This window comes from Anser cygnoides, chromosome 13, assembly GCF_040182565.1.
Source record: "Anser cygnoides isolate HZ-2024a breed goose chromosome 13, Taihu_goose_T2T_genome, whole genome shotgun sequence".
NCBI lineage: Eukaryota > Metazoa > Chordata > Aves > Anseriformes > Anatidae > Anser > Anser cygnoides.
The window spans coordinates 5,378,803-5,394,509 of record NC_089885.1 but is presented as its reverse complement, the minus strand read 5'-3'; the positions used below and the strand labels follow the sequence as shown (position 1 = coordinate 5,394,509).

The window sequence follows — 15,707 nt, the reverse complement described above, 5'->3', positions numbered from 1 at the left end:
CACCAGCATTTGATCTCATCATGACTGAAGCACTTGGTACATTTCAGCTGCCACGAATCCTATTTCCAGTTCTCAGAGCTAAAATTAAGCTATCAAAAATACCAAAGTCAACAGTCCCACTTCTCTGTGCCAATCCCTACCTCTCACCCTTCATGTTTTTATGAGGGGAACTCTGCTGGGTTGTGGAGAGAAGGAGCTCTGCATCCAGCTCATGCTTTGAAGATCAATTCCAAAGGAGAAAACTCACATATTTCCATGACATTTCTTGAGCAAGGACTGTTATCATTAGTAAAGAAATGAACACTGACATCGCCAAATGAACGACCTACTCCCAGGCGAGTTACCAGGCATGGGGCAGCGAGATAAACCACCTCTGTGCTTTCCTTTGTCAGGGGAGTTGTACTTAGGAAGGGAGGAGCAAACCCAAACCCCACACTCCATGTTCAAACTGTTCTGCAGGTCACCGAGCAGCAGCACTGATTTCAAGGAGATCAAACCTCCTCGAGCTGCTGGATGATGCGAAGAGGGAGGTACTGGCCAGTGCATGACCAACAGTCACTTTCCAAAGTCACCATCAAAACCACACACACACTTAAGTGACATGGTGGAAACCAACGACTAGATAAAAATACAATGCAAGCATAGCTATATCATTTACATATAAAGCACTTGTTACCCAGAAAAATTCAACGTACTTGAGCACTTCACCTCCTATTTAATTACAGACAATCCAGCATGGAATATGACAGCTCCCCACTAGGGTCCAAAGGGTGAACACTTGTTTCAAACTAAAAATGGATCCCCACTGATTTGAAGCAAAATACTGTTTGCCAGGGATGGGGTACTGGAAAAAGAGAAATTCTGGAGGCTTTTGCCATTTATTTAGATCCTTTGTTGAGAGTAGCCAGAAGATCCAACTCCCAGAAAGGGACACTTGGAATTTTTAGAACTCCATGTACAGGGATTTTTTTTCCTCACTAGCTAAAAACATTAGAGAAATATTTTATCATCTTTTCCTGGGAATTTTAGAGCATTCCCAGTTCTTCTAACAGATGATGAAAGGAGAGAGCTCTGATACAGTAATGCAGGCTTAATGGGATGAACAGATAGCCTTACTGCAACACTCTTCAACTAGGGTTTTCTTTAATCACAGAACAGCTGCCACAACAGCCCTAGCTGTAAAACAAGCGAATGAGAGCATGCGTTTAGGTGAAAGGGTAGGGGCCAGCTGGCCTGATACATTGGTGCTAAACCAAGGCGGTCACACCGGTCAGACTCTTAGACACAGACCGTGGGTTTGGTTTCTGTGTCGGAGAGGCACTTGGTCACTGATGCACAGTATTTATTGGAGGTGCTGTCACACCGTGCTGCAAGCTCAGCCCAACACGTGCCAAAGAGCACTGGTGTCTAATTGGGTAGCGTGAGGACTTTTCAAGTTTTTGCACAGAGACATGCCACTCTGGGCAATTTCTGGATGAGCAGTGTGGCTAGATCCACCAGGCAATAAGTAATTGATTTTTTCACTGTAAAAAAATCCCTTAATGTTATGTCAGGAATTAGAGAGGAAACACGGCATGAGGATACCAGGGTCGTTCAGGAAGTACATTGATGATCTTCATCAAGGAGGACACTTTCCTTATTATACAGCATTGCAGAAGAGGTCACCTACACTATGGGTGTTTCCCTTCTCCAAAGCCATAAAGCGTTTGGCCACTGTTGAAGGCCTCCTCCAAATCCATGGAGATGATGTGTCAGCCGGGGCCAACAGCGTTCATTACCAGTGCAGCCCACTGGGGAGCAGTTAAACAGGCTTTTGAAAACTGATTTTAATTTCCTCATGGTACTTCCTTGTTTAAAGTACTGTCAGAATACTTCGGAGCACATTTTTGCAACAAAGATTATTCACAAACCTTTCATGTCAGCTACTTCCCATGTTTTAGGTGAAGCCATTTGTAGCCAAAATATAATTAAGTGGGGTGGGGGGGGCAGGTCCCAAGCCACGGATAAGCCGGTTGAGGTAACTGTGCAGTGCGTACATCCTTTCTTATCAACAGTGTAATCCAAAGCAAAAGCGATTGATTGCCTGCTCTGTGTGGTGTAGTTTGGATTGCTTGGATTAGCTGAATGGTGTTTGAAACCATCAGAATATCAAGTCAAAGAATGCTTTTTGGAAAAATCTTGAAGGTTTTGGGATCTCACAAATGTTCTTTTATTATTCTGATGACCATCGCTGTATTCACACAATGGAAAATCAGTGAATGAGACTCGGAAGCTTTACTAACTTAAACCACCTCAGATTCCTGTTTATGTCAGCTGTGCATATCTATCCAGTCTGATTTATTATGGCAAATCTGCAGAAAGTCCCACAGTTCCCCAGGGATGTGACAGGTTGCTTCCCGGTCAAGTTATTAGGCCTAGTGCAACACCTGGCTGCTGTGGCATGTGCGGTATAAAATCGCTTGTGAAAGAAGTCGAGAGCACGGGGGAAGCACTAACTCAAGTGCCATGAAGGCCCGTGGAGCTGATTATTAACTTTATTTCTACAGATGGGGAACAGACAGGAGAAGGAGCTTTTAAAAGTTTAGACTGCAAACCCGTAGAAATAACCCCTAGATGATGATGTAATTTGAAAACAAGCAAGATATTGCTGGATGTCTTGTCACATGCTGCAGTGGGCTTGGTACGGGTGGTTAGTGACTGGGATCACAGCGCTCAGTAAAGAGTCAGTTGTGCAGATCGGTGTTCTTCTCTCTGCAGACTACAGAAACCCGTTTGTGGAGATTCACCCAGAACATCCCCAGATCATCTACATTTTAGATGAGACGAAAACGGTTGTTGTCCCCTGCCGAGTTACTTCTCCAGATATCAAACCCAAGCTTATCCAGGTAAGTGACTTCCAGAGAAACTCAAACAATTCAGAAGTCTGGGCTGCCAACACAATGGGTAAAAATGCGAAATAAAATTTATGAAGCTAGGTAAGCTTCAGAAATAAAATAGAAAAGGCACTAAAAATCTGGAAGCGCTGTTCTGCTCTCACAGTGTGCTATCAATGAACTGTGCGCAAGGCTGGGATTAGGCTGAGCTTATCAAACGCTTTTCCCATCTCATGGCTTGGTGCTCTGCCATAAATGGACAAGGACAGATGACAAAACACTATTTTTCTTCAAAATTCCTTCTACGACATCTGGCTATTAGCTGCCTCCATGAAGGCTTACTCTCACACATCTTATGCCTTGAACCTCCTCAGAACAGTTGCCCATTTCTGCTTGATTTCACGAATTTAAACTAAGTTTCAGCCTCAGAAATAAATGGCTCCTGCTTCCTTCGGCAGCTCTCACGTGTGACTGTCAAGGCTGCACTATGCTCTGTGCAGGCCAAGGCTGTTTTATAGAATACAAATGGAAATTTAGGGTCCAGGGCTTCCTCAGCCTCAGTCAAAGGGCTTTAGGATTGCTCTCTAGAGATGCTGTGAGAGATGTGCTTGGTGTGCTGAATGTGGTGTGATAACAGGGTAGGGACATCCCGTGGTGGTAGAGGGGTCTGCAGGCCTTCACTCCTCCTAGGCGCTAGGTGTGCGCTCCTCCACAGGGACTCATGGTGGCCTGACACAGCACGCTGCCTGCTGGTGACACCAATGGCAAGCTTCCAGCAGACGTGCACAGGGACAGCACAAGCCTTATTGCTTTAGCAGATCTCTATTTTTAAGTTTTGTCAGTGGGGATTAAAAGGCGGGGGATAAGGCTCCTCTCCATTTATAGCTTATCGCTTTAGCCTGGATAAGTGTTAACACCTTCTCCTTGGCTATAAAAATGAAACATCCCCATCTTATTTCAGCCTGCTTCAACCAAATTCATTGCTGGAATACTCCTGCTGACTTCGGCACAGTCGCGTGAGCTTAAATACGGCCTTGGAGCCTCAAGCAAGCAGCCCTCCAGATTTATCCCCTTATTTATAGGCAACCCTGCTCTCCTGTATGTGAGCTAAGCTCTCCCCTGGTTATTTCTTCAAACACTACCTCAAGTCCTTTACCTTGCTGCAAGCTGCTGGAGGAATGAAATCTTCACTGAAATCTCTCTTTTGAATTGCAAGGAAAATTGTCCCCAAATGATTTTACCCCTTCAAGGGCAAGCAGCTGGGTGGTGGGGAAGGGGTGTAGATGCTGAGTGCTGCTCCCCAGTGGGATCCTTCCGAGGCTGGGAGCCGGAGGGACATCGCTGCTCACAGGACCATGCTCTGGGAGGTGTGTGTTGGCTCCAGGAGCCGCTGCAGCCAGCCCCGGGCTCTGCAGAGGGAAGGTCGCCGCTTGTTTTGCCCTGTCTGGGAATTTCGTAGTGCCGTGTGGAGCCAAGGTGGCGGCTTCCCATGCAGAGAGGAAGCGGGGTGGGAGAAGGGGTGGAGGTAAGGGTGGGGGAAGAGAGGTGAATAAGGCGATCAGACAAATTTAGAACATCCTCTTCTTCCAAATTTAATCTCCTATAGACAACGGACTTCAAAGGGAGGAAAGCCGCTGTGACTTCCTTCGAGCAGCATTGACGTTTTTTGTTTGGTTGTTTAAATATATATTTTTGAATATTCTATGAAGATGTTTAATATGTGTGCAGTGTTGAAAAGGGCCTCAGAGTAGGGTTATTTTTTCTTTCCCCTTTCCCTCGCCATTAGGGAGCAGAGCTGCCAAACCATAAAATTCAGCTTTATCACATTTTATTATTCTTGTAAAAAATGTACTTTTCCCATCGTAAATTATGTTCCTTATGTTACCATTATACTTTAAAATCATTGCACTCTCTGGCCTTTAAATATATATGGGGAAAGGTACTGCTTGCTAATATTAAACAGAACCCAGCTAACTCTACACATCATCTTTGCTATTAGGGAACACATGTTAAGACACACAACTCCAACTTTTAATTTTGCTTAACATGATTTTAATTCTGGGCAAAAAAGCATTTTCAGTCCTGTCAGATCTGTTTAGTCACTGATCTGGTTCAATGCGCATTTGCTACTTACAGCTTTGACCTTCATGGGTGTTAAAACACAATTAAGCCTCAGGTCTCAGATCTCTTCCTGCAGTTTCCCTGAATTTTCCTAATGGCTCTGCACAGAGATGCCACAGCTCGACTACTTTGGAAGTATTTACATGAAATCCATGTTTGCTGTTACAATCAGAAGGGAACCCCTGTTCCAAAAGAAAGCCGTGCCTGCTATCCCAAAGCAACACCACCAGTCACTGCCCCATAGTCTTAATTCCTTGGTCTTTGTTCTGTGCTGAACGTGTAATAATAAGTGACCTAAAGCAAGGCCAGCCTGACCAAAAGTGTATTCACATGAGAGGAATGAGCATCAGCTCTCAAAGCCCAGAGCTGCAATTTCTTCAGAACAGGAGTGTTATTTAAACGGAATCCTATTTAAAGCACACTACTAATACAAGACTACAGTTTGTTTGGAGGCAGAGAAATAAATTTTGTGTTGCACAACAAAAAGGGTAAGAGCAAAGTTATTGCGTCACTGGGGAAATTCTCACTTGCAGTCCCTAGTACAGCTTTTCTCTTGGTTAACTCCAAAAGCTAAAACCTGGCAGCTCTAAAAAGCAAAACTTGCCTTGTCTTGGAGAAACCAGTATTTGCTGTGAAGCAGGGAGAGGCATTATGCAAGTAAAGTTCTTAGTTATCATGGGGCAACTCTAGGCACATTAAGGTTTCTCTAAACCCTTCATTTTTCAGTCCAAAGTGGTCTCAGCATTCCTGCAAGCAATCCTCAGTCCTAGAGAGCCTTCCTGTGTCCTGCTGACAAGACATACCGACAGCCTGTGCTTCCATACACCTGCCTGCAATAGGCTGAAATGGGTCAACTTCAGTGACCTGCTCTTTTACAGCCTCCTAAGTTATTTGTCTCTATTTACATTCACATAGTTCTTTTCTCCAGGATTTTCAAGAATGATTAGAAAGAAAAGTCAATCGCATTTTCTCTAGCAAACAAGCATTTCTCTTTGTGTTAATAATAAACTAATTATTCCCACCAACAAAAGCTAACTTGGTTGACACTAATGCTGTCCAAGGACATATATAGGGTTCAATAACAGTGGATGAGTTTTTGCTTTATTTTCCACATTTTCCTTTCATATCCTTGCTTCTTCCTCATAACCAGAACCTAAAGATACTATTTTTTTCAAGAATCGCAGAACACTACAAATATTTATGAATTTAGGACAACAAATGTCTATGTTACTAAGTCCCCTTACTGTAGCCATCCTGTGATTTACCATCCCAAGTCACCCAGGCTGCTTCAGTGCCTAGTGGAAATCAATAGCTCCCCTTTGAAAGTGCCTCATCCCTTTCTGTGATATACAGAGAAGCTGATGACTAGCCACAGGACATAACTTAGAGCCATCAGGTAGTTAGTGACAGCCATCAGGTAGTTAGTGACATGAATACTGCTGATTTTTAGAGGTCTAACTTAACACTTAAAGTACTGTGAGATCCCAGAAAGACACGTGGTACATACATGTAGTATGAGGAGAAGCCAATTTTGTTCTCAGCACTTCCAAAAATATTACCCTGCAAACCTCCCGTAAGATAGGCATAATTATTTCCAGTATAGAGACGAGGGAAATGGGACTTGCAACGGGTAGCACAGTATCTTGCCTAAGATCTGAGATGACTGGGGCTGCTGAATGAAGAGCCCCAGTTATGATGTCCAAGTCTGGGATTTCAAAGACAGCCATACCTCAGGGTGGACTTTTATATTTGTATGTGTTGATGTTGCCCCAGATATGTGTGGAATGAGATCACCAACTACTCTGAAAGGTCAAATATCTACCCAGTCTACAAAGCAGAGCAGCTTTGGCTGGTCGCCACTATGATCTGAGGAGAAACGGAATGTCTCACCAGCCTCCTATCTGCCTGCTCTCTTTCAGTATCCCAATTCTGTAGAGATGAACTTCAAGACGATGGTGTGGGACCCAAGAAGAGGATTTGTCATCCCCTCTCATGTTTTTGTTTATTCTGGATTACTCACATGCACTGCAAATGTCAATGGAAGCGTATTCACATCCTATTACCTAGCACAGAGGTTGGGTGAGTGACTACCGTGCCCAAGGAATGACCACAATATTGCTGTTTCATAGCTGAGCCCCCGGGTATTACTTCTTGCTTAGCCTTAATGGTATTTGATCTATTTAACTGGTATGTGTCTGTAGCATGCCCAAACTGGAACACTTAGAGCCAACTGAATCTTCCCCTTCTTTTCCTGTTCAGCAGAGCTTGGATTTGATCCAGTCCTGGTTTTGAAAAATTACCAAGTGTTGAGGTGGTACAGAACAGGAGCATTTTATTCAAACCCCACCAAGGCTTTGTTTGCTTGGATAGAGCAATATTTACATTAAAACAATTGCTGGTTTAGAATAAACCAAACAGTAGCTTTCTTTTTGCTCCTGGTCATTAAACACACAAGATCATGGCATAAAAATCTCATTAAAGCTCTGATTCACATCTTCACTTTTTTTTTTTTCTCTTGGTGATTTACTATACCCTTCCCCTTGTATTTACAGTCAAGCTTCTGCTCATAATTAAAATCTAAATTTGAAGTAACTAAATGTTAAATTTTGGACTGCCGGAGATTAATAAGAATCCACTTCTAATTTATTTTTTCTTTCTTTTCAATGTATTTTCTTTCTCTCTTCATACATCGTATTTCTCACAGAGGAGAGTTTATTGTGACTTCACTCCCATTACATTATGGCATCCTGCTATACAATTAGCACTCAGCTTTAAACAACAATGGATTTGTATAGCAGCCAAATAAAAGTCCTGTAAATCTCTCCTTTTCTTTTTTTTTTCCTTTTTTTTTTTTCATTGCTGGAGTAATTATTTATTACTAGAATCATGAATGCAAAGCTAAAAAACCCATTAGGTCATCCTTATCTAGACCCAAAGCACACAGGCAAGACCATTCTTTAGAACATATTACTGTATAGTGCTTAGAAGTGTATCTGCTATTTTGCACGACAGATAAAGAGGCAAGGCCGTGATGCAGGCTTTTTCACATTTGATGTATTTAAAGCATCGATAAATACATAAGGCCAAGATTTGGCAATCCCATTCAAAAACGAAGGGTAGCTGGCCATCAGAGGGCAGGAGAAATGTTTTATAAAAATTGACCCTCTTTCCTGTATACAAATGTTGAGGTACTTTTGAATTTTTTTTCTGAATGGGGAATGAAGAGAACAGGCACAAGAACAGTACCAGAATGGCTGTGGAGCTGGTCATTGAGAGTTGGAGCCAAACACGGAAAAAGGCAGAAAAATAATTCATAAATTATTGTGTCCACATATGCCCACACAGTCTGATCGGCTGGTGTTCAGGCATTTATACAACTGACCTGGCTTCTCCATTGTGTGGGTGTCTCCAAAAATTTCCATAGAAATGAAAGAAGAAGGTGAGGAATTTGGGAAACTGAAAGGAGCAGATGTTGGAGAGGCATTCAGGGAGCAGATTCCCTCTTAAATGTCATTGATGCGTAGTATGCTGTGTGTGGTTATACCTTTGCTCTTTTCGTTTCAGAGGGCAGAGTACAGAACCTAGCTCTGAAAGCAACTCCCAAAAAACTGCTGGTTGGAGAAACTCTCTCTCTGGAATGCAGAGCAGAAACCTTCATCAATGGGCGCATCGAACTCATATGGACGTGTCCAAACGGGCGAGTGAGTTGATGAAAATTCAGGATTTTGCTTTGATGCAGTCTCCTCCTCTCCAAGAAAAGGATTTGTTCATGAGGCTGAGCAAACTGACTGCTTATTATTCTGAAATACAGTCAACCATTCATGTGCCTACAATTGATTATATTTATAGTTTGAATTAATCTAGAACTTATCTACCATCTTGAACCTGCAAATTAAACTGCAAATCTCAGGCTAAATATGTTTCTCATTGGAACAAAAAAGCTGTCTCATTTCTTGTGGCCTCTTTCTGGCAAGTGGCAAGTCTCAAAGGCAGCCATGAATGCTGCAAGTTGTCAGCATGCTCAGCCACCTTGGCATTTATCAAGTAGAGAAAAGTGAAACAAAAGCCAATTGTATCTCCTCAAATCTCACCAAAGAATTAAATTCAAATTCTCAGTGTAGGTTCTTGTGCTTTCCATGGCATGCAATATGGAAATGCTGAATTTGAAGTAGAAGCATCTGAGAGACTGCATTCCCTTTGATGTGCTGAAACCTTTCAGTTCTCCCAAGGAAAACGGAGAGAAGAAGGGGTATTTTCCAGATCAGATTCATTTATCCAATATAATACTCATGGTTTCTTTTTATTTTAATTCAGCAAAATATACATTTCAAAGGAGCATCTAAGCCTCTTGGAAAAGAAAAATGTGACCCCTAAAATTTGATTATTTTTGGACTTATTTTGTTTACTTAAAGGAAGGATGTTGGGATATTTTTTGTTGTTGTTGTTGTTGTTGCTTTTTTTTCCTGTGAAGAAACTGTAGAAAATATAATATAGAATTTATAGAAGCTCAAGCAATACGATGTTACTGAATTTTGTTTCTTGAACCCCACCTGATGGAAGAGAGTTGTTTTTTTATGACCCCTCCTTAGATTTCTAACATGGTAAAGGAAGAATTTCTCGGCCAAATCTCTAGGATCAAAATTCTATCAGAAGAATACAATGCTTTCTCAAATTTTTCAGGAATTTGCATTGGTATTTGGCTGTCTGTTATTTGTTAGGTATCTGTTATTCTTTCAGAAAGTAGGCTTTCTTTCTAAGACAAGAAAACTGTCTGTGACCAGGAAAAAAAGAGGCACAACAGTAACCCTACAGAAGCCAACAGCAGTTTGCAGTGAGATCCCTGGGATTTTGGTCCCTGAGTAGGGCTGATCTTTGCTGCATCCCGTTATTTACCTGCCTGCCCAGGTCTCAGTAGAGAAGTGCCGCAGTTCCACTCTGTTTCTCTTTCTTATTAGGCTTGATAATGAAAGCTCACACAAGAGCTCTTCCTGCTGATTTGTCTTGTATAATATTTATTTCAGTGATGGGGAGATATGATAATTTTAATATGAATCACTGCTTTTCTTAAGTGGCAGACTTTGAAAGGATGAACAAAACAATCCCATTTGTGCTGCTTTTTGACCTCCTTTTTTCCAACTTCCAGCACCCTTATCCTAGAAGAAAAATAGACCAGAGTGGAACGGTGTATAAAGTTGGCAGCATTCTGACGATTGCAAATGTCACCATGCAAGATGGAGGCATGTATACATGCAAAACATTCAATGTAACGAGGCTGGAGGCCAATGTCACAGTCACAGTGTATGGTAAGTTCTGCAGCTAAACCAGAACACCCTAGAACCAAGATTGTTCAGCTTAAAGGATAATGCCATGTTATTAAATCTGCTGATAGGTGAATGGCATTAGGAAGAATGACAACTAGTTAAAACAACCATCAATAATGTATAATCTGGAATCATTCTAGGAAAGAGTCAGTATCCAGCACTATGTTTTAAAAATACATCAGAGAGTTCCAGACTGAGATATCTGAGGACACGGCTTAACTGGGAGCTGAACTACTTTGAAAAGGCTGGCACCAAGCGTGGTTGTGGATGCCCTGGAAAACCTGGCCTGCTGGCATTCGCAGGGAGAAGATACCCCAGGCATTTTTACACACTGCTCCAGGGCTATGGCAGATGCCAATTCTCTGCTTTAAATATAAACTCTTTCATTTGGAGATAGAATTCACTGGCTTTGAAGAGCTTTGCTGGGAACTTGCTCTAACAGGTTGTCATTCCATTTGGTGATCTGCAGAAGCTGCAGATCTGTAATTGCAAAAAATCCAGGGTAGACATGGCGCTATTCGAAGATGTGAGCACTACACTGTGGTAGATAGATCTGCCATTATTTGTCTTTCTGTTTTTTTTCTTTTTTCAAGACAAACCCTTCATTACGGTTTCACATAAGAAAGGGCCTTACTATGAGATCACATCAGGGCACAAGTCACTGAAACTAGCTGCAAAGGTGGATGCCTTTCCTCGCCCAACTGTTACCTGGTGAGTACCACGATCCTGAGCAAAATCAGAAGAACATAACCTTCTTTTGGTCTCCTGTCTGGAACAGATTTTCACTGTTCCTTATTTAACAAATAAAAGACAGGAGATTTGGGAGTACTCACAGCTGTCGTCTCACAGTTCAGCCAAAATATAACTCCTTTTGGTAGTGCTTTCTGAAGCTGGGCAAGCCATATCTCTTTCCCATACTCTTTTTCATAGACTCATGGAATCATTCAGGTTGGAAAGGACCTCTAAGATCATCTAGTCCAACCTTTAGCCTAGTACTAAAGTCTGTCACTAAACCATGCTACTAAGTTCTACATCTACACGTACCTTGAAGACCTCCAGGGACGGTGACTCAACCACTTCCCTGTGCAGCCTATTCCAATGCTGCACAACCCCTTCAGTAAAGAAATTCCTCCTAATATCCAACCTAAACCTCCCCTGGTGCAACCTGAGGCCATTTCCCCTTGTCTTATCAGTTTTCCCCCTTTGTCATACAAAAAAAGGGTTCCTATAGGAAAAATGGGGGGGGGGGGGGGGGTGTCATTTACACTGGATGCAGAATTGTTTGGAAGATTCCAGTAGAAAGCTACAGGGGAAAGGCTGCCAGTTTATCAGCATTAGTGGTAGTCTGCAAAGAGGCAGTGTGTACTAGAAAGCTGCAGAGCACATTATCAACATGAGAAATTGTTTCTCTGTATCTCTTGAATAATTTACTCCAACTGGGTAGCACCAGCAATATCAGATCCTTTCAGACAGCGCAATGAATCCTCCTGAGGTAATGTGTCAGCAAGTCCAGCAGACATTCATTCCTCTTGTTGCCCTTAAATCGCTTGTCCTCAACCCTGCCACTTGTTCTGTGCTGTGTTTTACAACCCCACCTTGTACACCTCTAACAGTATGACAGCTGCTGTAGCTTTGCGTGTCCTGGCAGGGAAGGCAGCCCGGGTGAGTTAGCACCTTCAGGGCGTGCTTCTCCCTGGCCAGCCTAGTGCTGCTTCGGTGGCCTGGCACTCAGTAAAAGCTACCGGTCAGGGATGGGTTTGCTCTATTCTTCTAGCAGTGAAACATGAAATTCTCTGAAATTCAGTGAAATCAGTGAACTCAGCATGCCAGGAGATATTTTTAATTGCTGCTGGTTTTTAGGAGATGGAAACCTTCCTGGGAGTTGAACGAGGACCATCCCCTTTTCCTGTGCCAAGGCTTTGTTCTCAGGGCTCAGCGTGGAGCAGCTTGGTGGCTGCCTGGGACCACCAGAGCTGCCTTCCCTGTGTGCTACAGCTGTTGATGTTGGAGGTCTCTCAGTGCAGTTGTTTAAACGACTGCAAAGGAGGTTTCCAGCATGCTAAGACAGTAGGACACGTGCCCCAGCTTCTCCTTCCCCCAAACCTAAAGCTCTGTGTGTGGCAAAGTCTGGCCTACTTCGTATTCATAACCCAAACGAGCACGTCGGGTTAGCAGTGAAGAGGAGAAGGCCACGTAGGCTCAACTATCCCACTTGTAGTTAGAGAAGGTTCAGGACTGTAAATTCTTCACTGACCTTCTTAACGACCGTAAACTCTCCAGGACACAGACATTAGCTTTTTCAGAAACAGTAAAGGATCTTATGTACATGTCCAAAACCAACTGTGATTAATTCCCATCTTGTTTTAAAACTGATGACACAGATTTTGGCTAGCCCATGATTTACTGCACTGAGTGTTGCACATGTAGCTGCTGTTTGCAGTCCAGCATAATCTGGGGGAAGCTAGATGTGTATTTCTGATTATAGCTGAGCATGCAAAAGCACTGATAATTCAGGTTCATTAAAATTTCTTTCTCCTGTTTGTTGGATGAAGCCCACAGCACTGCAGATGCTATTCAGTTTTAGTGAGGAAGGATAAAGCAATAGCTGGGCCATTCAAGCAGTGCTTCCAGGCCTGTGTTTCCCTTGCTGTTGCTGAAGGATGACTCTTTATCCACTCTAATTTGGGTACCAGTTAAGTTTTTTGAGGGCTTAATGGGCATGTGCACACAGGATGAGCTTTGATGAGACTTTCAAAACAGGTACAAAGACGGCAAACTGATCAAGGATAACCATACTTGCTATGAGCCTGACCCACTGAAATACAGACTGGGCATAAGAGATGTGAGACCAAAGCATGCCGGGAACTACACCATCGTCTTGAGCAATGCAAAATATGGCCTGTATAAGAACCTCACCATGCAGCTGGTTGTGACAGGTAAGGCCTTGATGCTTATCGTAACTTCTGTTGAGTTCTTTCTCTTTTTTTCATGCAATCCTATTTTACCAGTCAGCAGGAACATGTGACAAGTCCCCATGTTTAGCTGATAAGAGCTCATACAATGTGGCACATAGATTACCATCTTATTTAGGAACCACTGAAGATCCATCTCATGTCACCCCATGCTAAATAGATGCAACAGAACAGAGAGCTGATATGAGGAGTTAGTCTAAAACCAGGTCATCTAAAGCCACTTTCCACTAAGCTATTGCACCTCAGAAAGAGACTGCAGCATCTTTTTGTTGGGACAGTGCTTCTGCAGAGGGAAACAGAGGTGGCTTGAAAGTGAACAAACTTGTAACAGGAGTTTGGGAGGATATCTAATAGTGAGGTCTTGGAGCTGGGGGCACAGTTTCCCAAGAGAAGTGGTGGAAGTTCTATCCCTTGAGATTAAAAACTAGCTTGGGCAAAGCACTGGAGAACATCCTGTTGGGATAGGAAAAGTCCCAAATGTGCTGGCGGAAGGAACTAGATAAGCTACCCTGTCTTTCATGTCTCTTCATCATCCTGCTACAGAAATACTTTCAAAGTCTGTATTTTATGTGTTGTTATTTATCTGCTGGGAGCATTCGAGAGACAGGTTCGTTTTCAGGGGGATCCAGAGAAAACTGACGTAAACTGTGTGCATTGAAGCTGTTTTACTGGATAGAGAGGGAAAATAGATACTGGAATCACATTTATTAATCTCCCTCGCTGGGATAATGGAAGACAGAGCCACATTGTCTCTTTGCACATCCACTGCCTCTTTTCATCCACTGAATTTGGGAACAGAGACTGAATCACAAGGCCAAGCAGGAGTTCAGCAGAGGTCAGCTCTGCTTGCTTTTGTATTTCCCGAGTTTGCTCAGCCGGTGAGATAGATAAAGATAGATAAAGATAGATAGACTGATGTAGGTTTGTGTTTTTTTTCTATGGCGAATTATTTTCTTTTTCTCTTCTTTATACCTAAAAATATTCTCAATTGTCCTGTTTTGAATTACTTATGTACTCTTGCACTATGTAGCTCCCAGTATTTGTGTTTTTCTCATTTCACCTTTCACAAAGGAATAATGCCTGACAAATGGAGAACTTGTTACTTAGGCACACTTGGCCTACTGAAAATGCTAAGATACGGTACCTTGCACCACCTTAAACATCACTTTAAGGTGTGAATCGGGACTGGAGAGAGCTATGAACATGTTTACGGTCAGCTACTGCAGCTCAGCTGATGAGCAGGAATGTGTTAAACTGCGGTGATTTGTTCACTGGGGGTTGTTTATCCATACAGTGGTTTTGCTGTCTTGTTAGAGAACGGAAATGTTCAAAGGAAGAGAAAATTAAGAATGATAATAAATTATCTTGTCGAGGTAAATATTAGTGTTTGCATGCAAAAGAGAATGTTAGTTTGAAGAGTAGCCTTTCCAGAAATAGGCATATAAAAACAAACAGACCTTGTCTGTGTGAGCAAGATGCTATTTCAGGATTAAACCATCCCATGCTATTAAACACAGTAGAAGCCTTTCATCTTTCTTGTATGTACAAGCATGTGGTATTCCGTCTCGCGCACACAGTGCATGCCTAGCATGGTGCTCATTGTTAGCCTTTATTTCAGAGCAGCCCAACAAAGACTTCAATCAGGAGTAATGATTTCATTGCAAAACACCCTTTCTCAAGAGTAGGCCAAGTCCAGCAGCTGCAGGAATGTTGCTGCCTGGAGAAGGCACTCACTGCATGGGGAAGCACAGGAAGAATGAACAGCAGGTGCTTCTTTCCTGGTAAAACAAGGCCACCCCATAAATGAGAGCGTGCAAAGGAAAATATTTGCCAGAGTGCCATTGTTTTTAAGCAAATGACTGGAAACAAGGCGGGTATTTGCCTTGACTGTGAACAGGAATGACTCAAAACTCCTAGGAAAGCTCTCTTGCTTTTGCCAGGCTGTCCTCTGCAGCACTAACCCAGAATGCTATACCTGAAGCACTCAACCCAAGGACAGGGTCATTTTGTCCAGATGCATATGGGAAGAGATCAGAAAAGGAAAATTTTGTTCTTGAAGCTTATCCAACAGCAGAAAACAGACTTTTTTTCTTGTGCTTTTGGTTGGAGTCAAGGGACTGCCTCTTTTTCAGATCTGAGCATCATTTGCTTTATATGCAAAAAACAACCTGAAGCTCCAAATTGAATGCAGATTTGAATTTCTCCCTTAACTTCTCCAGAAATAACCTGACACTTCATCTCCAGTCATCATGACTGATACCCTGGTACCACACCTGAATAGATCAAAGTGTTTGGAGCTTTAGCAGACACTTAGACATGCAGAAGGAGGCCAAAATGCTTTATAGATATTTTATGCAGTGATTACTTTGCCCACCACCAAAACAGAACCACCTCTGAGCTGAGAGGGGTGATTAAATGTC

At 42.6% G+C, this 15,707-nt stretch overlaps 1 protein-coding gene across 2 annotated transcripts in view; it reads left to right on the top strand.

The window, feature by feature from the left end:
* Nucleotides 1–15,707, top strand: part of LOC106038554 (vascular endothelial growth factor receptor kdr-like) — a 137,260-nt gene that overhangs the window by 51,180 nt on the left and 70,373 nt on the right. For both annotated transcript variants that reach the window (XM_048070545.2, XM_048070544.2), the window contains exons 4-9: nt 2,758–2,885; nt 6,914–7,073; nt 8,559–8,695; nt 10,138–10,297; nt 10,909–11,026; nt 13,076–13,251. In XM_048070545.2, coding sequence (XP_047926502.2) covers nt 2,758–2,885; nt 6,914–7,073; nt 8,559–8,695; nt 10,138–10,297; nt 10,909–11,026; nt 13,076–13,251 — 879 coding nt within the window. The remainder of the gene's footprint in view (nt 1–2,757; nt 2,886–6,913; nt 7,074–8,558; nt 8,696–10,137; nt 10,298–10,908; nt 11,027–13,075; nt 13,252–15,707) is intronic.